The sequence below is a fragment of the Lytechinus variegatus genome, chromosome 8 (genome assembly GCF_018143015.1).
Source record: "Lytechinus variegatus isolate NC3 chromosome 8, Lvar_3.0, whole genome shotgun sequence".
Taxonomy (NCBI): domain Eukaryota; kingdom Metazoa; phylum Echinodermata; class Echinoidea; order Temnopleuroida; family Toxopneustidae; genus Lytechinus; species Lytechinus variegatus.
The window spans coordinates 32,417,121-32,439,232 of record NC_054747.1 but is presented as its reverse complement, the minus strand read 5'-3'; the positions used below and the strand labels follow the sequence as shown (position 1 = coordinate 32,439,232).

The 22,112-nt window shown below is 36.6% G+C and overlaps 1 protein-coding gene across 2 annotated transcripts in view; it reads left to right on the top strand.

Annotated features, from left to right (window-relative positions):
- The first annotated feature begins 455 nt into the window (after positions 1–455).
- Positions 456–22,112, top strand: part of LOC121420367 (nuclear factor related to kappa-B-binding protein-like) — a 36,230-nt gene continuing 14,573 nt past the window's right edge. The window contains exons 1-11 of one of the 2 annotated variants that reach the window (XM_041614971.1): positions 456–534; positions 4,683–4,807; positions 6,346–6,479; positions 6,847–7,042; positions 8,147–8,259; positions 9,063–9,093; positions 10,028–10,064; positions 10,602–10,769; positions 14,097–14,206; positions 14,805–14,898; positions 21,136–21,400. In XM_041614971.1, the coding sequence (XP_041470905.1) occupies positions 4,715–4,807; positions 6,346–6,479; positions 6,847–7,042; positions 8,147–8,259; positions 9,063–9,093; positions 10,028–10,064; positions 10,602–10,769; positions 14,097–14,206; positions 14,805–14,898; positions 21,136–21,400 (1,241 nt within the window). In that variant the 5' untranslated portion in view covers positions 456–534; positions 4,683–4,714. Of the gene's footprint in view, positions 535–4,682; positions 4,808–6,345; positions 6,480–6,846; positions 7,043–8,146; positions 8,260–9,062; positions 9,094–10,027; positions 10,065–10,601; positions 10,770–14,096; positions 14,207–14,804; positions 14,899–21,132; positions 21,401–22,112 lie in introns of both variants that reach the window. The other variant, XM_041614970.1, reaches the window with a different exon arrangement.

The following is a 22,112-nucleotide window of genomic DNA, read 5'->3' as shown; positions in this document are numbered from 1 at the left end:
AAAGTCAATGTAAAAGGGATAGTCCTATACTAGCGTGCTTCATCAGTATACGCGAATGTAAATGACATGTTCAGGTTATTGATAATAAAAGATTTGAAAAAAAACCATCATAATTATCTTTCATTCTTTTCTTCGTTCACTTATTAATCAATATCAAGTTATTCCTTTTAATCCGGCATGAATATATGTATAATGGGCTTCGACATTCATTCAGTTGGTTAATCTTTCATGACTGCATCACACATATTAATTATCATTCTGTTAGATTTACACTTACATTATTTTTTTTAATCATACATACTTCTATTCTTAATTTCTTTCTTTGTTAATTGAAGGTAGATACCCCACGTTCTTATTAACCAGTGTTAATTTGTCATCCATTTACAATTTGTTTTCACTGTAAGCTTTCGCGTTTTGGATTCGGATACTAGTATTTGGGGTGATTGACCAGCCATCTGCCGACGTACCGCATCAATTGAATGCATAATTGCACGGCCGACTCCTGCGAAGCTTTGAAAAACAGAGAGGAAATATGTAAGTTTTAACCGCATAATTGTTTTGAAATTGTTTTGGTAATTCATAAAATTAATGTTCTTATGATTCCATATTGTTATGGCCGGATACCTTATCAAACTACTCGCCATTCATGGTTGAACTTGTTCAGCAATTTCCGACTTTGACTGACCTTGCTCCACCAACTGAACTTTGTGTGGGTTTTTTTTTTCTGCAATCGGTAACTTGCTGTTTTAGTTTACCTACAGAAAGTGTCCGAGATATTGAATTTGTTAGGAACCAATATATAATTTACTCCAAGGGCGTCTTTAAGTATAGATTGAAGTTTCCAAGCACCTATTTGTTATAGATTCATAATACTTTCTTGTAGAGTAACATGCCCAAGATTCGACAAGGCTTTAAAACTTAAGACTTAAGTTAACTTAAGTTAGGCTTAGGTTTAAGCCTTTTTCTGGCTGCAATATTTTTTGTTCTAACGTTAGAATTTCTTTTCACTAAATGATATTTGCACCAAAGTTTGTTAAATATATTTGTCGATTTTTAATTGCATTCATTTTCAAATTCCATCTCGAATAAATTGTAAAATCTTGAAAAGTATCGCCATGTTTCATGGCTGAGATTCGCCATCCCATCCCAGCACTTCTTCCGACATAGCGCATCGCGGGTTCAAAAGTCAAGACGTGCGAGAGCTGCTGAATTGTGCCGCATTGCATGCGATGCAACCCTGGAAGTTGAAGTGGTCATTCGCTCCCGCATTGCGATCGCGGCCCCTGTCGAATGAAGGCGACCTGCAAGTGCAAGCATGCCTTGACTTGATTTCTGTGCAAAGTCAATGCTGTTGAATTTTTGTCTATTTGAAATTTTAAAGAAATGATCCTGAATTTGCAAGAAAGCCATCAAACTCGGAACAGAACCAAGGATTTCTTCATTTTTGGCGACCACGCTTCTTAAATCTGAGCTAAGCTGCCGCGTGATCTACATGTAGATAGCGCATATTCCACATCTTTGAGTGAATTTTTTTTAGACATTCTGGTGGTGATACTAGTGCCTGTAATATATAAAAATGTGTTTGGTGTGTGTTTTGGTGTTTGACTGTGCTGGCTTGTGAAATAGGTTTGCCATGTCGAATCTTGGCACATGTCGAATTTAGGGTGTGTTACTCTTGTTAACTTTTCATGGCATAATTTGTTGTTGCATGTTGACGAAAAAGAAATAAATATGTTGTGAACTTGAGTCATGAAATGTCTGAAAAAGTGTAGTATATTAGTATTGGACGGACTTTCTGTGAATGGTGACTTAAAGGACAAGTCCACCCCAACAAAAACTTGATTTGAATAAAAAGAGAAAAATTCAACAAGCATAACACTGAAAATTTCATCAAAATCGGATATAAAATAAGAAAGTTATGGGGCAATTCCACAGGTTGGTGGACATGAGCTTAAAAATTCAAATTCAATATTTTCTCGAATTTTTTAATACTTTAAGTCCTTCATACATGATAGTTTCAGGAACAAGAAATAAAAAGTTTATTTTCATATGTATACTTTGGAAAAAAATGGTCAAAAGTTGTGTCTTCCATTTTGTACCAAAATACAAGAAAAATAGTGAAAAATGAAATATGCCTTATTACCATTTTGTTATTGCAACAACATACCACTTTATGTATTTCTGAAGTTTAGAAGGGTCAAATTACTTAAAATACACAACAGCTTTTCAAGTAAATTTGTAGTACTCATTCAAAACTGAATATTGCAACCTGTTGAGGTGATGTAACGTGAGTAACCGAAAAAACTGACTTTGTTTTCTGAGAGAAAAATTCTTCACAGTTAATTGGTGGGATTTTAAATTCTCTTCCTTCAAACAATCTTTGACACAGTGATGACTATCAAAATCATTAAAAAGTAGAATTTTTTATAAAAATGATGAAGAAAAACTGTAACGTGAGTAACTTTGTAACGTGAGTAACCATCATGTAATGTGAGTAACCAGTAAAAATTATTCAGTTAGGTAACATTTTCTGTGGGATGTCAAGTTTTAAGTCTCATGGTGAGTTGTGAAGTTATTTTTGATTAATTAAAATCAAAATGAGGGTACACCTCTTTTATGTGACTCTTTGTTCATCAAAATATCAGTAGTCATACAATCACACAATAAAATGAATATTAGTAGAAGTATTCACAATGCGAGAGTGCATTAGTAAGGCTTGGTTTTGATCAACCAAACTTCCGAGTGTTCGAAGAGTGTTCGAACAACACATTGAATGCCCTTTATACCTGTAACCCTATCTAGACCGGGGTATTTTGGGAGTTGATATGGCCGGGGGGGGGGGGGGGTGGGGGCCTCCCAGGCCCTTCTTGAGATCTCGGCCATTGGCCGCACGATCACGCCGAAAATTTGCGTGCAGGTTGTCTTGGACATAATCTACAATACTATACAGTAATTTATTTCATGCAAATTGGTACTAAGCGATTATGCTAATTTATGCATAATTAGTAAGCGAAATCATACTTTCCCTCCTACACCCTAATAAAGCTCCAATTGTTCCAATTTTTTGTATAAAATCTCTTTTTGATGTTCCTAGCAATGAATTTTACACACATTATTGAATTTTTAATGACATGTGTGTTGTTAACCATACATGGACAAAATGTAACGTGAGTAACCGTAACGTGAGTAACCACATTATCTGCACCCCAAGTAAAAACCATGTGTTCTTTATTTTTTTAATTATATACAAAGTTTGTCTCCCTAATATACTTCTTTGAAATGGATATAATCAACTTTCATAAAAGCCTTGCATGAGGAGACTTTTCACTTATGTCAACTTTTCATTTAATGCATGTCCAAATCATGTAACGTGAGTAACCGACACATTCCAAAGATTTGCCAGGAGCATAATAAAATTTCCCAAGTTTTGATTTTATACAAAGGATAGTCAGACTGTGTACTTTGTTGTGATAAGAAGATGTTTAGTTCCTATCAATAATAATGGAGTTACAGGTCCAAGTATGAGTCAAGGTGTCTCCAAATGTAACGTGAGTAACCGTGGAATAGCCCTATGGCATTTTAAAGGGGTGTTTTTTCGCTTCATTTCACAAAACAGTTATATGCACATCTCGGTCGGTATGCAAATGAGGAACTGATGACATCACTCACTCATTATTTCTTTTGTATTTATTGTATGAAATATGAAATATTTTTATTTTCTAGTCATGTGAAATGAAGTTTCATTCCTCCCTGAACACGTGGAATTCCATTATTTTAACATTTTGTGCTTCAGGCAAGGAGGCTTTAATCGTCAAATTTGTAAAAATTGAAATATTGTATAATTCAAACAATAAAAAACAAAAGAAATAGTGAGTGAGTGACATCATCGACTCTTTCATTTGGATGTAACTGGCTCGTTCATACAACTATTTTGTTAAAAATAAGCGAAACTTTGAAATGTCATAACGTTCTTATTTTACATCCGATTTTGATGAAATTTTCAGCATTGTGCTTGTCTGATTTTTCTCTATAGATTCAAATCAACATTTTTCTGAGGTGGACTTGACCTTTAAATGTCTCTGTTTTATGCTGATGCACTCACATACAATTAACATCATAATATAGTCTATATTTCAGCTTTAAATCTTAAATGAAATTAAAATGACACCAATTTCATGTCAATACCTCTTTTTTTTTCTTCTTTTACTGAGACAGAGGTCTACTACTATGAAAATTGAAAAAGCATAACCACAGAGTGATGCGGAAGTATAGAAGTTTTACATAGCACAGGTACTTGTAATGGTATCATGCTGATGCTCCAGACAGTAGTGAATCTGGACATTAGACTTGACTATTCATTTGGTCTGGGTATATAAAAATGAAGAAGAGTATTGTGAATAAAATACTCAAGGAATTATCGCATGTAATAATTCATTCAGCCTTGCATGACATCATTATTGCAAATACTTGTAGATGAAGCAAATTATATTAAAGTGTATTATTTTTCTTTTGTATAATATACATTTCATGAGAATTTGTACTTACTAGGTTAGGAATTTGAGATTTCCAGTATTGTTCATATTCCCCTTTTGATGTTAATGTATAATTTACAAATAATTGCTGCAGACACTGCACATGTTTGTGTTCATTATAAAAGTTAATTTATTTTGAATTGCATACAGAGTACAAAAAAGAGATAAAGAAAACAGCTGGCATGGAGTCTACATCTGATGGTGCTGAGTTGACCTTTGAACCTTGTATCCTCGGGAAGGCAAAGGTTTGGCTCCCCGTTGATCTGATAGAAGATGTGAGTAATATCATATTTCTTCCAACTAAGTTACTCATATTGTCATAAGAACTTTTAGCAATGTAGCTCTTCTTGAATGTTGAAGAAATACTCTTCTAAAAGTATTTATGTGGGGTCAGTGATTTTTCATTTTTAAAAAAATTGTCTTTTTTGTATCAGAAAATCTGTAATTCTGTTTCAAAGTTAATCTGAAATGGAACAGTAAATAAAAATATACATAGGAAAGATATGAATTACATTTTGAAAATATTTTATTCATTAAATTTTCTTATATGTTTTCCATTTTAATTTACAGAAAGAAGATTTGTGTGATTTTTTGTTTCAAACTATTAAAGTTAAAGGTTTTTTTTGCTAATTTAATCTTCTCTGACCTTGAACTGTGAGGAAATACTCGTCTGAAACATTGCAGGTTTTGAGCAAGGGTGTGTTCATGAAAGGGCTTGTTTGATGCTTTATCTGAGTACATTTACCATTATATGTAGTAGCAGTCTGACACCTATGTTTTTAAGCCATTCAATCTCAAGAAAAATTGTTAGAGCTGACAACCTGACAAATGTAAATGAAACCCTCTCATTGGAGAAGGTAATGGGATCCAACTTTTTAATGAAACATTAAAAGTCAAACCTTGCTTGTTAAAAACTTTTGCACTCTCATAAAATGTTTGGCCCCAAGTTGACCTTGCAGGAAATTTTTTTTTGTTCTCAAAGTATGTTAACCAGTTGCTGTTTTGAGTCTCTACTGATTTATTTGTGTATTGCCTGGATTGGAAGAAGATAAATACTGAGTGGGATTCCTTATGAAAGACATAGGGTTGTTTCAAATTAAGTGTTGACCTTTTGGTGTTGGTGTTAGGTCAAATTTTACACGATTTCAACACCAAACATAAAATGAAGATGGTCCCAAAAAGTCAATCACTGGTTGTTGAGATGTCAATAATGTGATCTGGATCAGAAAATTACAAAATCTGAATAAGTTTTGGAGCTAGGGGTAGCAATCCAAATTCCAACACCAACACTAACACCAGTGCCTACACTGGACTTGAAATCACCTGTAGTTCACAGAGTGGATCAGGGGGGCATTTCATGAAGCAATTGGTCAGTGACTTTCACTGATCCCTGTTATAATCTACTGAAATCCTTTTAAGTGATTGGTTGAGACCAACTTATTCAGTTGGGGCTGTCATGGTTGAGTGGTTTTGACTCTTGTATTTCAATCAGAGGGATTTGGGTTTGAATCCCAGCCACAGCATGTTTTCCTTCAGCAAGAATCTGCATTGTGCTGCACTCAACCCAGGTGAAGTGATTGGGTACCCAGCAGGATCAATTCCTTGAACGCACTGAGCACTGGAAGGTAGCTCAAGCTAAAGATCTAGGAAATAATATAATAGTGCACCTTGGAATAGATTATTTATAGAAAGATGGCACGATACAAATGCCTTTTATTAATATTATTATTAGGCTACTGAAATCCATGAATTTTCATGACATGCTTTGCAGAATTCAGTGCCTTATCAGAGTTTGTCTTGCTTTCTTTGGCAGCCTTCTATTTTCAAATCTGTGATGAGCCAAGAAACATGGGACTCTGCTCTGACTGATGAAGAGAGGGAGAGACTCATGAAACTTCTGCCACAATTCCCTGAAGATGACGAGGATGAAAAGCAAGAGACGCTCAGGTTTGTAAAGTGTGATAACAGGTTTAGTTGATTATGATGGATGGATGAATAAGTTTAAGAACTGCAAGAAGAGAAAAACTTGAAAAGACGCAATGAAAGAGGGACTTTGAAACATTGCATTAAGTGCTTTATAAATGTTGATTAATTAATGTTAATATAATTGCAGTAACAATTACAGACAGATTTAAGAGACTTGATATAAAGTGTAATGTAAAGCGTCAAATTTAACCCAAAACTACAAATTGAACCTGAAAATAGAGCTCTATGTACCCTTTGTTCTCTCCAAAGCAAGCAAGGTGACTTTGGTTAGTCATGGCCTCTACTATTTTCTGTTATATATCATACCATATTATTTTTTTCCTTTCAGATGTCTCTTCGAACGAGAGAACTTCATGTTCGGCAATCCTCTGACTACCTTCGAGGAGAGGTTGAGGGCGGGCTTCATGAATCCAGAGATTGTAGAAATGGAGCGAGGGTTACGTCGAGCTACTTACAAGGATTACAAGTTAAGTGAGCAGAGAAGACTTCACAGGTTGCTCAAGGAGGTTCTTATCTCAAGACAGGTTGGTGTTCTTGGTGATTTCTTTCCTTTAGGATAGATAACCTTCATTTTAGTGTGTATGAGAGGCCGTTCTCATTATGCTTTTTAAAACTAATTTACTGGGAACCGATTCAGGAAACCAGTTGGGAAGATCGCTTTGCTGGGGTTCCACTTGATCTCATAAAAGTGGTTTTCAAAATCACTTCTTGTTAAGCGATCTTATTGCTATGGAAATGCTCTTAGTGGGGTAACACGTTTTGTGAGAAATTCGAAACTGCACTGTAGGCATTCTACACCAGTGGGGTAGCACGGTCAAAATCTTTTGAAGATCGCTTCCTGAAGAATGGTTGTGTCCTCACTTACGCCAAAACCAGTTTAGCGAGGCAAAGTGATCTTGAAAACTACATCGCGAGGTGGTTTTCTGAATTGGTTTGGAAGATCGCTTCGACCGTACTCACTACACGTTAAACTAGTTTCCAGTAGGCTTGTTTCCAGTAAACTAATTCTAGGAAGGTAGTGAGAATGGTGTCTGAGAGTAATATACGAGGTTATGCTATTAAAGAGCGGATGGTTCATGGTGAAATCGCGAGGCGCGATAGTGCATTATATCTATTCCACGAACCGTCCTCTCTGTTACGATGCCCACTGTAGCGTGAATAATTCACTTCAAGAAAATATAAAGATACAGGATGAAACTTTGGAATCTGAACTATTGAACGAAAATGCTGGTAAATAATTTGCTCTCCTTTTAGGTGCACTTATTGCTGGTTTTAGAAAAGCTTTTCCTTAAATGCGTTTTCTGCCAAACTAACTTTCGCATCGAATTGCGCAGAGAGGACGGTTCGTGGTGCGTACGACGATATTATCAACAGTTATTATCAATGAAGGATTACCTTCCTGCCGATTGTTTAAGCTGGAATATTCATGTAGAACTTTGTATTTACATTTTTTATATGGATAGTATTTTTTGGATGACCACGTTGATTTCCAACGGTCTTCCAGTCATGTGGAAATATGTTCAATATTTCAATGAGGGCGAGTTGTCTATTGGCTGTCTGCCATGCTGTTTCTATTCTAATTCATTAATATGTTTGTATCTCTTTGTTTTGTCTATTGTTTTACATAGGAGCTATTAGAAGCAGCCATATTTACGTCTCCCTCTGCTGCTGTTCCAGTCAAAAGAAGATTGTACAGAAATGACAAAGCTGTAGATGCCGTTGTCGACAAGAAATACAGAAAGTGAGTATTATTGATAGAGAAAACAAAACTATATTGGAATGGGCTGGTTTGTTTCTACAATAGTTGCTGCCTGTTGGAACATTGCCAAACTCAAAATTTTAATTCTATGCAATGTTATATGTGCACCGACATGCAATTATTTCCCCAATCACAATGAAAAATGATATGATATAGTCCGATAGGTTAAGCCCAGAAAACCCACTGGTTTTCATCCCCTAAACCCCAGTGATGACCAATAAAATTTCTTACGCTAAAATAGTTCCCGACAATTACCCGGGAATGATTGAAAAGGTAAAGGAAGCAAGCGATACTTCAATTACTGGGGTTTTTCAAACTGGGGTAGGAGTTCTTTAAAAAAGCTGTTCGTAAAGTTTCACAGTTACGAGCTAGAAATTGAGAAAGTAACTTTCTATTCTATTAAATTCCAATAAAAATACAGGATTGAAACAACGTATAAACAAGCATAGCAATCATAAGTATGATTATAGGCAGATAGACAAGGAAAGAAAAAGCAGGAAAGACAAAACATGAGAAATGTTCAGTTAGCAGATGATTGAATTGAACAGATAATAGGATAGCAAGATAGCCATGCAAAACATGAGGGGTCATATTGGAGAGCTTTTACCCACAGGTTATACAAATGATTTTGAAAGTAAAAGCTATTGGGACATTTTTTCTACAGACAAAGTAGTGAAATTTCGAAACAAATATGAAATAACATCTCGCCACTCCAACAAAATAACCATGGTAAACAGTATTCTAATATCAATATGACTTTCATCTTCTATATTTCTGTTTTGTAGGATGCTTGCATCAGCAAAGGAAGGGGACACAGTAAGTTTTTTATTATTAAAAATGATTTTTTAAAGAAATGCTACAAGATATGATATTGTAAATAGAATTACTCACCTATTTCATTGTATGAATAAGAATTGTTTGAATGTCAGCAGTTGATTGCATTCATTTATAACGAAGGACTGTAACCTTTCAAATATAACATGCACATCGTTGTTCTTGCCAAATGGACAATATTTTTTGTATATTCTTAATTTGATTTTACCCCATTCTGTGTTTGAGTTAGCTCAGAAACAGGCATGATTTTTTTCAACAGATCTACAGATATATATTTTGAAATCCTTGATTTTTTTCTGGTTGCAAAAATAATGTTGAAAATAGTTGCAACCTTCTCAACAATGCTTGCACTAACAAACTACTGTGTGATATTGATGGTAGACAAATATCAGAAATTCATGAATAAATCCAGAAAAGCCAGTTTTTTTTCCTGTGTAGTAAGACACAAGTATATCATTATACCCTCAAACTGTTCAATTATATTCTGGATTAAAACATTAATTTTTCAATAACTAATGTTGAAAAATTTTTTTGCGGGATGAGGAACCCTCCCCCATCCAGGACCAGCCTCCAGAAAGTTCAGTCGCTCTGCTGTCTCACAAGCAGCAGTATTCGCCTTTTGTAAACAAAGAAAGATTCTCAGGGCAGAAAATTTCATACTCTGAAGGCTAAGACCAACTCTGAACTTTATTACCTAGGTCACATTTATTCTACGGCGGCCCTTAAGGTGAGTCAAAATCAGTTGTTTCATTCATTTCTATTCAAACCACCTATATGTAACTAGTACAATAAAATGTTAAAACAGCTGTTTTCGACTTGCCGTACGGCCGCTGTAGAGCAAATGTGACCGAGGTATTAATCACTGTGTTTGTTATGAAAATTACCTGTACTTGTTTTTGTTTTATTTCAAATATAGACTCCTGATTCCTCAGATGATGGAGACAGTAAATCAGGTAAGATGTAAATAATGCTATTACAGTTCAGCTTAATTACTGTCAAATCTGCATTTTTATTTCAGGCTTGGGATATATCAATCTTGCAGGTTGAATTCTTGATTCGTACTAGATATGTACACATATGCAAACTAACTCACTTCTATTATACAGTAAATACATCAAAGCCCATATTCTGGAAAGAGCTTTCAATGGTACCTTGGTACAAAACCATGTACTGTGCAGGTATTAGTATATAATTACACTTATTTCATGGCGTTGTCTCAGAAAAATCCAATTAAATGCATGCTTTTGGCAAAGGGCAATACAAGAAATCTGTAAAAACCAATTAGAAGTATGATTCATATTCATAAAAAATATAAAGGCTGGAAAAGAGTATAAGTATTCAAAATGACCTTGCAATCTTTTGTACCATACTTGCTATGAGCACTTGATATTTTGCTCACCATACATGAAGTTTGTTAATTTTTAAGAATATCTTCACTTGAGAATTTTTTTTTAAAATCTTCTAATTGTACAATTTCCATATTTTAACAGAAATCAATGGATTCCATCCAATACCAAGAGACATCTCAGAACTAGACCAGCTCCTGGAACCAAGGTGGACTGACTTCTGGCCCTATGACCTAGACCAGCAGGAGGAAGTCCAAACACATTCGACCTTTGACCCCAAGCCAGTGCAGGCTGATGGGATAGATACCCAAGGTTAGTCCATGGATGTTTGATGGAATGGACAGATGGTCTTTGATTGTCATTCAGCCATCTTGTGTGTAACTATTGAAATGATGTTGCTCTGATCTAAAGGCTTTTATTAGGTGGTCTGTCTTTGACAGATCACCTCTTAATTTCGTCAGAATTTTCTTATTTCTTTCTTTCTTTCTTTCTTTATTTTTACGGATTTTCTTGTCGCCAACTTTTCTCCGAATCGGCTGAATCAATTTTGCTGATTTTTTCGTCATACATAGGATCTGTCATGGACACGTCAAAATAAGCTTTTCAAGGTCATCAGGTCATGATGACGTCATCTAGGCGCCATTTTGTAAAATCACATTATCAATCATATCTCCATTATCAATTATCAAAAATTAACAATATTTACATCACATCAACTTCAGGTCAAGGGTCATCGGGTCATGTCATCAAAGGTCACCTGGAGGTCATGACGCGCGCGTACGCGCGCGTCAAAATTTAAAAATGCTCAAAATCACTTTTTGACCGAACGAGAGTACGTTTCAGGTCATTTATAGCATTTCAAAAATTTTGCACGCGCGCGCATTTCCACGCGTAACACCTTAACGCAACGCAGAAACACCGGTTTTTTACATCATTTCATTGATAATAAAATTCTGAACAATTTGATACCTTGATCAACCTTCTACGACCATTAATAACGAAATTAACACCCGTTAAAGTTTGCAGCACGTGTGCGCGCGAGCTCTCACTATAGGCCATATATGGGCAAAAACATGCCTATTAAAAATTCACTGTAGCTCTTTAAATAATCCGTTGACCCCCAATTTTTTTTTCATATATCGATAGAGTATGAGTTGTAGATTTGATTTCATGTCACCATTGTCCCTAAATTATATCGTGACGTCATCAAAATGGCGCCTAAACTAAAAATTTCATTTTTTCAAAAATGACGTCATCAAATTTATGCAAATTTGGTTGTAACTTCTCGAATATAGATCGTTTTTCGCCCAGATTTCGATATGTTGTAGTTTAGAATGTACTCTTTCTCCTCAGTCATCATGAATTTTCGTTTTGAGAAACGCATCATTGCGTAAAACAGCGATAAAAAGAGGCATGTCATTTTTCCTCATTTTGCGTGTAATCTCTATGGGACATGACTTTTTTCTCAAAACTAGATTCGACATTCCGCTATTTCGTAAGCCATATCTCCATTTTTTCTTGTCAGTTTTCCTTAAGCTTTTAGTATGTTGTAGCTGAGATTCTAAGCTTTCGGAAGTGTGCCCTTTATTTTTTGATCAGATGCCTTGATCATGCCCGTATTTCACTTGCAAAATTGGACTTGTAATTCTCAAAATTGCTTACGTGTATTCTCTATGGGGAATATCGTGGCTTTGACTGCTTTCTAAAGGGCGCGGGTTCGAGTCCTGGGGTGAACAAGATGATTTTTTTTTCACTTTTTTTTCTTTTTGCCACTTCTTACATCATCCTTTATGATAATTAAAAGGTATAAAAGTTGAAATTTAGCAAGATAAAACAGATTATAATTGCTTTTTTCATATCACACGTGTTTTGCGTGTAATCTCTATGGGACATGACTTTTTCTCAAAACTAGATTCGACATTCCTCTATTTCGTGAGCCATATCTCCATTGTTTCTTGTCAGTTTTCCCTGAGCTTTTAGTATGTTGTAGCTGAGATTCTAAGCTTTCGGAAGTGTGCCCTCCATTTTTTGATCAGATGCCGGGATCATGCCCGTATTTCGCTTGCAAAATTTGAATTGTAATTCTCAAACTTGCTTACGTGTAATCTCTATGGGGAATATGCTAGCTCAATGGATAACGCATTTGACGTGTTCGTCCGTATTGCTGACGTGTATAGGTCCGTGTTGCTGACGTGGTGGTCCGTGTAGCTGACGTGTAGGTCCGTGTTGCTGACGTATTGGTCCGTGTTGACGACGTGCTCTGCCGGTATGATCCGTGTAGATCCGTGTGAAGCTGCCGTGTTGATGCCGTGTTCACAGTCATCTGGGGCAAAACTATCCCGGACCTCCCCGGATCATGCCGGCATTGCCGTGTTGATCCGTGAGGTATAATCATCTATCTTGTATGTATGTCTGACGATTGTCATCACCACATCAATAATCACATTTAGTAATGGTCAAAACTTATTCTTAGGATGTCTACGATCAAGATTATCAATGATATCTAAATGATTTATTTCATACATCAGCCGACACTGAATGACAAATCATGACAGACCACCTAATTCGTCCGCATGACGAATTAAATTCTAGTTATTATTTTTATTATCATTATTTGTTTGGCGTCACCTGTGCCTGAGAGGTGAAAAGCAAACTGAATCACTATGACCCGCAGGTCTCTCCTGATATAACTGATTGGGGGGAGTACTGGTGGACCACTACACCGGGGTTTCCCCCTACTCTTATTCAAATAGTGCAGTGGGTTGTGGGTTCTTTACGTGCAAAAGTGGTGACTCTCTACATGGGGCTTCCATTTAACGACCTATCCGAGGGATGGAGTGTTTTCCACTGTAACAAAGCGTGCATCTATGAAACATGGGAGAGACGTTGACACAATGCACTGTCTTTGGTCATCCACCTGGGGTGGACTCGAACCCATGATCTTGGTTTAACGGGCAGACCCGTTACCGACTGAGCCAACAATGCTCTCTATTGATATTTGTTTGTAATAGACACTTATCATTCAGAGGTTACCCATTCATGTTTAATGCAATGGATAGATAGCAGGGAATAATTTTACTTCTCAAATTTGATTAGCATTTGTGGTTGTTAGAGGAACGCTTTCAACTATGTTCTGTACAGTTCTATGTAAAAACTTGCTACACTAGTGAAATCTTGTGTAGCAGTCATAAAAATTATGTGGAACAAATTGTGATGCAATACCAGGAAAATTATTCCCTGGATAGCTAGTCTTTGAATTTCAGTCATGTGTGAATTATTGTGTGTTTATTCCCATATTATCACACCCAAAGTGTGGTTGCCGCAGTTATCCACAAAAATCAACAAAATTTGACGGGTGGGACCATTCCAGTTTCACTCAGTCTAGACTGATTTCCGGACCTTTGATCTCTTAACTTTTGATCTCTTCAGCAATTAATTTCTTGACCTTCGATCTCTTGACCTGTGATCTCTTGCCCTGTGATCTCTTGGACTTTGATCTCTTAAACAATTAATTTCTTGACCTTTGATCCTTTGACTTTTGATCTCTTGACATTTGATCTCATGACCTTTGATCTCTTGACCTGTTCTCTCTTGAACTTTGATCTCTTGACCATTGATCTCTTGACTTTTGATCTCTAGGAAAGGCAGCTATACCCATCAAAACATCCTCACCGGTGAGATTGAGCCAACAGCAGTATATTAAACTGCTAGAGAACTACCAAGACCGCACTGAAGATGAACATCTGAGGGTAAGGCATGCAAAAATATATTATTTCTGTGATATGATTTTTTAGAAAAAAATCAAATTTTGATATTGTTACAATGACATGTGCAATGTGGTAACTGCTAAGTTCTGGCCTACATGTGATATCTGACTTTCATTTGTACTTGTAGCTGATGGACACAAATGAAGAAGTGTTGTTTCATTTCATTATTTTGATAATAAACTAAGGCAAATGTAACATCGTGGTTTGGCTGATATCCTCTCATCCGATGATAATGTAAGAGATGGCAGCACAAGACATATATAGCTTTATGTATGTTATATGCATTTTCAGCACCTTTTTACAAGTCTGGGCTCCGTAACACAAAGGTTTGCGATGGATTGCAAATATGAAAGAACCGCACTGATTGGTCCCTGGTCAGTATTTTAAGCCTAATTCACGTGTAACATTGACAATGATTGGTCAGTTCATTTAGCGATTGATCGCTAATCTTTGTTATACGGAGCCCTGGTTGTGGCTAATGCTCTGGCTCATGCCCTTCCAAAGTTCAATACAGACCGACGCAAGTTGGCTATATTGCCAATTTGATATCGTTCTAACAGTAGTGATTTTGTTATTTCAGAAACACCCTGAGCTGAATACGAAGCACATCACCCTGACGGGTATCATATCCAGAGCCTTTCCTATGCCACAACCACCTCAACTACCAACTCAAGGTATGTATAGACATAGTGGTGAACTGCCACTTGGTCCACACCCGTTTGGTCTAATCTCCACATTAAAAAACTTCTGACTCGCCAATCTTCAAAACCATCCGTAAAGCCCAAGTGCAGACTATTCGATGCAATTGCATCAAGATCCGATTGCAACAAAATGACAGAGTGTGCGCCAACCTACAGTGCGCTGCAACTGTGACCCGCCTTGTTGAGGTAGGATCACAGACCAAATCCGTCTCTGACATTTGACATGTCAAATATTTCTCTATTTTTGCCAATTTCAGCCGATCAGATTTGTCCTAGACAATGACGTCATGACCAATTTGCTGCGCTTCTACAGCACAGAGAACACAAGAGAAGAGGTGCCATGAGATGCTGCGCGATGAACAGCTGTTGAAATGTATGCGCTGGCCTGCAATACGAATGCACTGAGATATGATGTCTACTTTGCTCCAATCGGATTCCAGTGCGATCGCATCACATTGTGTGCGCTGGGCTTACGTCGCCAGGGAAGGTTTTATAAATTGCCCAAAAAGGAATATGGTCCCCAAAAGATGGAAAAAAAAAAACTTTTCTGAAAGAGTAAGATTTCTTCTTCATGCCATCTTACTTTGAAGCTGTAATGTTCAATATATGACAAGATACAAGAGTTTCTGTGATGCAATTTTTTCGGGATCACGTGGAAGTTTCAATGAGATTGCGCAGTGTGCAAATCTCATGCTTGATGGAACTCAGAACTTCACACCTTTTTTTCTCCCTACTCTTTGAAGGTGTCACCAAATTTCTTGTATATTCAATCAAGTACTTTGGTTGGCTATTTTTGATTAATTTTGAAAAGTTATATATCATTTAAAGACTACAGATGTACTGTTTCAAGCTAAATAAAAATGTCGAACTCTATTTTGCGCAACTTTTTATTGGGTTGGGGTGACAGTTCACATTTACAGTATTATTGTATGTCAAGTTTGATGACTTTTCTTTTGGCAGCAATGTTCTGAAAAAAACAGAAATCAATCTGTGCGTCGCAAAATTTACAAAAATTTTCCCACTGCATAATATTCTATTGTCCAAGTATATTAACTCTGTAGAGGTTGTGGATATGATTATCATTATTCTTCTGGCAGGATAAATTACAAATATTAAAATGAAAAAATGCTTTTTAAATTCTAAACAGCAAAGTGTTCTATATTTACAGTATATTGATTATTTCTGTGCAAAGTTGCTGATATCATTTTTCATTCTGGCAAAATTGCTCTCAATGAAAAATATCGAAAATTGTGTGGCAAAAAAAAAGTTTTATAAATTCTAAACAGCGAAGTGTTCCACAATTACAGTATATTGATTCTTTCTGTGCAATGAATATTGAGTATTTTCATTGTCTGTCAGGATTGCTCTTAAAGCAAAATATTGAAAATTATATGGCCCAGAAATGTATGCATTACGAAAATTTCCCGTTTGATTCTCGACCTCACTTCGGACTGCAAACTGCGGTTTCATACCCCGATTTGTGTTTGGAATATCTCAAACAACTTTTCCAACCCCGATAAACCCATCTTGGCCAGGTAATCCCCTTGTCTCGATTTCACCACCACGGGCCAGCTAAATGAGCGTTGAGCCAAGGACGAAATGATAAACAACGCTGTGCTATTACGTAAGACTTGTCTGCCTGTAGAAGGATCTTCGGAATGAAATTATTGTATTCGATATTAATCACGTTTTCAAAGGCATATTACATTCAGACATCCAATACTAGTCCATTTTCAATTTCGAACGAAGAAAATCGACCTTGAAATAAGGAAAGTAAGCGAATAAAAATTACGGTATGCTTAGCATGCAAGGACCGCGATGCATGCATAGTTTCTGTCCGTCCATCAAGAAAATGGGTTCACTCGCGCAATGATACAGTCTTAACGTTCGAAAAATAGAAGTAATGGCATACCAACATACAAAGTATAATAATCATGCTGCTGATATGCACAAAAATATGAAATCATTATTTTTTTTACCCCAAAGTCTTATTCATAATTTAAATACAAACTATGCCTGTAACTATTCTTTTAATCGCAAACGTATTATTGCACCATACGTGGTTCTCCGGTAAACTGCCCATGTGCGCTGCATCCATTCCACCGTTTGTTTTGGGTCGTTTATACTTTTAGTTTCCACCATTAAATGTCTAACTTAGATATGTTGTGCTAATTTTTTTGTAAGTCAAAATGTTCATCGTTGGAGAGCGAGTTCAGGCGATTGATGAGTTGGGAATTAGATGGAGTGTTGGAAAGATCGATCACGTGTCTTAGTTTACAAAACCGGGTGACCGTTGAACCCGATCCCTTCAGTGCCCATTTTTAATATGTTCCCCTTCCTCAAGTACATCTTGTTGAATAATCACTTTAAAAAAAGTTGTTTTTTTGCCCCCCCCCCCCTTAGCCCCCTTTTCATAGTGAAAGTTCTTTTGCAGTGTCCTTTTTTATCTTTGATCAAGCGACCCATTTGAACATGCCCATATTTGATTGTGATAAATGTCTGTTTTATTTTCTAGTTCAAAATTTGTCATTCTGCTAATATGAGGTGATTAAAATTAGCGCCCTGTCCTTTTTGTCGGGAGAAAGAGAGAGAGAAAATAGAGATGGGGTGGAATTTCCACCCCATCTCTATTTCTCTCTATATATCTTTAACAAGGGCGCCGGAAGCGAGGGGGGCACTTGCCCCCCCCCCAAATATTTTTTTTTGGGGTGCAAAACGAGATTTTGCCCCCCCCCCATGTGCCCCCCTGAAAGTAGAAAAATGATAAATTTTTAAATAATTAAAGGACAAAAGTATACGATGAAGGCACTTTTATGCCCAAAAATTGTCATTTCTATTGTCAAAAATGAACAATTTTGCCCCTGACGGGGCAATTACATTATCATAGTAAGCCTGGCGTCTTTTGACGAACAGTTCCTCTGTGAAACATACCTTTGAAAAGCCCCTTTTCCATCTTATTACAGTGTGATAACGTTTAACCTTTTAATGAATACATTTCAGACTAAAACCGAATGGCAAGCTAATTTTCTTTAATATCTAAACCTACAAATTATGAAAAAGATGGATATCTTCTTAGATAAATGATTTGATTTTATATATTTCGATCCAAAAAGTGAAAAAAAAATCAAGCACGTTTTGAAATAAAAAGATGGCTGTGTATTTATGCAAAGCGCAAGCGATTTTATTATTTTTATAATATGTCCTGAAAGTTTTCTTTTTTCCCAATTATTCACCTCCCTTCCATCATTCAACTTTCTTCCCGGTCCTATCTTCTTATTTTTCGCCTCACCTTCCGCCGCTTCGCCCCTTGATCTACCTATGATGACCCCTCCCATGGCAGGAATTTTGTGTAAAAATGGAGTATAAGTCTCGTTAATAGAGTGTTTAAAAACAAATTTGGGGGATAAAGCATAGTTAAAGTTCATTGTGAAGGATTAATCATAACTCATGAAAACTATTCTTTATACTGAGTACGCAAACAATGAAAATATTCTCAGTATATTCCAAGTAAATTTGGAATAAAGGGAAAGTGAATTGGATTAACAAAGGTATGATTTTACTGGGTATGGAACATTCTCGTCTAACCGTCTATGCACTAAATTCAGAGGCGATTTTCTTTTTTCATCATTTTTATTAGTTATGAAATTGACAATGGCCATCGATGTCATCAATGTCATCACTCTTTGGCTGGTATATAGGGCTAGGTGAGAGTTGGAGAATAGTTGGGCCGGTATGCCTTTTCTTTTCCTAACCAAGTTCTTAACAAAAACTATCTGTTTATATATATTTCGAAATTCGAGGATACATGTGTATAATTTCGATTTGAAATTATGTATTTTTTCCATAATAAAAGAGCACAAATAGTAGGGGGACATTTGATATTATGTACCCCTTTCCAAAATGGTAGGGGGACGCGTCCCCCTGTCCCCCTGGGATTTCCGCCCATGGTGATGGGGGAGCTTTTGCATTTTCTAGAATAAAATTGAAAGATTTCGTGCACACTTTGGGTGAATTTTGCCCTCTCGATCGGCGGCCCCCGGATGCATACGGTCATGTTTGTCATCTTAAAGTCTTTAAAAGGCCTATATTACATTGGTTTGAAACAATAGAGTTTGCAATAAGGCTCGTAATTTGCTGGAACTGCGACCCTGATCATGAAGAAACACCAGTCTGGGTCAGAAGGGAGGAAACAGGAGCAAAAAGAACCCCAAGACTGTTTAATTCTCAAGAAATTTATTTTTGAATGCTCTTAGAAACGCAACTTTTACACTAAATTTTTACACCCTCAACCACACCCTCTCCCGCTCGATCGCTTCCGTATCTCACGCTTTCAAAAATATTGTGCCCCCTTCGGGATTTTGCCCCCCCCCCAAAAAAAAAAAAACAAAAAAAAAACTGAAAATGTTCCGGCGCGCCTGGGTGGAAACAAATCTGAAAGAAAACATGAAACCAAGAAAGGTATTTCAGAGGGAGGTTTACCGTATACACAGGCTATAGGCCTACAAAATAAGAACAATAATGGGAGATAAAGATAAAGAAGATCACCTGCTAATAACGCATGTGAATTAGAAAACGTTCTGAATAGATATGAATAGAACATTGAAATGCTATCCAAACATTGTGATTCATAATGCTGGTCTTTGTATTTTAATGTTCTATGTATAGGCCTACACCTCAACTTTGAGAAAAGGACATTTATAGGCCTTACTACAGATATGATTGGCAAATGCACGTTCTTTAGAGGTGTAGAAAGGGGGTGGATGAAGAAAATAAGTCTAGAAAGAAAAGAATTAGACAGCCAGACAGAAAGAAGGAAAGAAAGGAAGGAAGAAAGAAAGAAAGAAAGAAAGGAAGAGAGAGAGAGAAAGAAAGAAAGAAAGGAAGGAAGGAAGGAAGAGAGAGAAAGAAAGAAAGAAAGAAAGAAAGAAAGAAAGAAAGAAAGAAAGAAAGAAGGAAGGAAAGAAAGAAAGAAAGGAAGAAAAAACTTTCTATCAACGCGTGTATACATCCATGCGCTCGCCGGAACTACACACATTGCAATCCATCGTGTGTGGCCCCCTGCTGTGACCGTAGATGCTGGGGTGAATTATCTTCGGACCGAGGTCAAGAAACAGGTGTTTCTATACTTAAATTTCATGCTTGAGGGCAATAGGATTTGTATTACTGGGAGAAGATATTTGATGATAAGGAAAAATGAGGTATACAGCCCTCAAACGCGAGATTTTCGTCATGGTTAACTGTAAATAGACTGGGCTATTTCGACGCCTAAGAAGAATGGGGAGGGGGGGCATCCCGGCCGTCGATCGCGTGATCGCGACGAAAATTGGCACACGCATTACCCATGGCATTACCTACAAAACTATAACATCAAATTCTGCGAAAAATCTCATGTCTCATTAATTATGCTAATTTATGCATAAAATCATAAGTTTGCTCTTATTAATAAATAATGCCCCTGAAATGCTAATTTTTGTTTCACATACTCTAGATAGGCATCTGATCAAATTTATTTTTAAAAAATTTCAAAATCACATTTATTTTCTTATGTATTCTATTGTTTTCTAAATTGCTTATGTATTTCTTTGTTTTTCGACTTTTTGTTTTTTATTGTTTTTTCAATGGAAATTGTCTGGGACTTTATTTTGACTATAAAAAAGATAAAATTAATTGATTTTAAGCAGTAAAAGGAAAAATAATGATACATTTATGAATTTTGGCTAAAAACACTATTTTCATTGGATTTGTACACAAATTTACGTTTTTGAGTAATTTTGGGTCTGCATGCACTTACGAAATGTTGCGTAATTTCAGAACCGCGTACCCGGGGGTCACAATTTTGGTCTCAAAAGTTGCACGAGACTTGAAAGTAAAAAGTCAGCGAGCATCGCGGTCAAAAAATTTTGTGCGGCGGATTTATTGCGAAAAATATCAAGGGGGGGCCGAATCAGCCCCCCCAGTCTTTTTAGGGTTAAGATTAAGGAGCAAAGTGTTCAACATTTACAGTATTGATTATTTCTGTGCAAAGTTGCTGATAGCCTGATATTAGATAATTTTCTTCTCTGGCAGGTTTGTCTGTAATTAAAAATATTGAAAATTGTATAGCAAAAAAGAAAACATGTATGATAACTTTTAACCAACAAAGTAATTCACATTTACAGTTTGTGATTCTATGCAAAGTTGCTGATAGTAATTATTTTCTTCTACCAGCAGCATTGCTCATAAAAACAGAAGATAACGACGTGAAGCAGGGTAAGAAGAGAAAAGACAGAGAGAAAGATCGGAAGAAGAGGAAAAAGAAGAAACTTGCCATGCTGTCACCGGTGACCCCGCCCAAACCTGCCACGCCCATCTCCACCGGTTCCATAGAGGGGAATTCCCCCATTGATATCCTTAGTACTCCCGAGTCTCGACAGTCCACCAGAGATGAATACTCTACCTCACCGGCCACTTGTTCTCCCGCTTCAGCAGGCTCATCGTGAGTATTTAACCTGTTCACTCCTGAATTCTTTATTTCCATAGGCTTTATACAGGGATCATCTAGTTCTAGCAGGCAATTGGTTATTCTGTTGACTGTTGAATTCTGAGATTTCCATAGGCTTTGTACAGAGATTAGCGGTTCCAGTAGGAAATGGGTTAACCAGTTGACTACTGAATTCTGTAATTCCCATAGGCGTTGTACAGGGATCACACACTTCCAGTAGGCAATGGGTTAACATGTTGACTACTGAATAATGTATTTCCTATAGGCTTTGTACAGAAATTACAGTGGTTCCAGTAAGCAATGGGTTAACCTGTTGACTACTGAATTCTGTGATTCCCATAGGCTTTGTACAGAGATCACCTGGTTCCAGTAGGCAATGGGTTAAACTTTTGACAACTGAATTTTGCATATTCCCATAGGCTTTGTAAAAGTACCCCAGTTAAGTTGTTCATATATTTTGTAAAGTTATTGCTTATTCATAAAGTTTTAATTAAGATGGTGATGTTGTGGCCTGGTGGTCTGACTCTTTTCTTTCAAACAGAGGATCGAGGATTTAAGTTCCTGCTAATATATGTTTAGGGACATTGATTTTCCGACCTTTTCCATTTATGGAAACCTGTAAATCAGTTTCAAACTTGACCTGAAATGGAAAATACAGGCTGTCATAGGAAATGTACTATAACTGTATCATGTACATGTTTTTGTC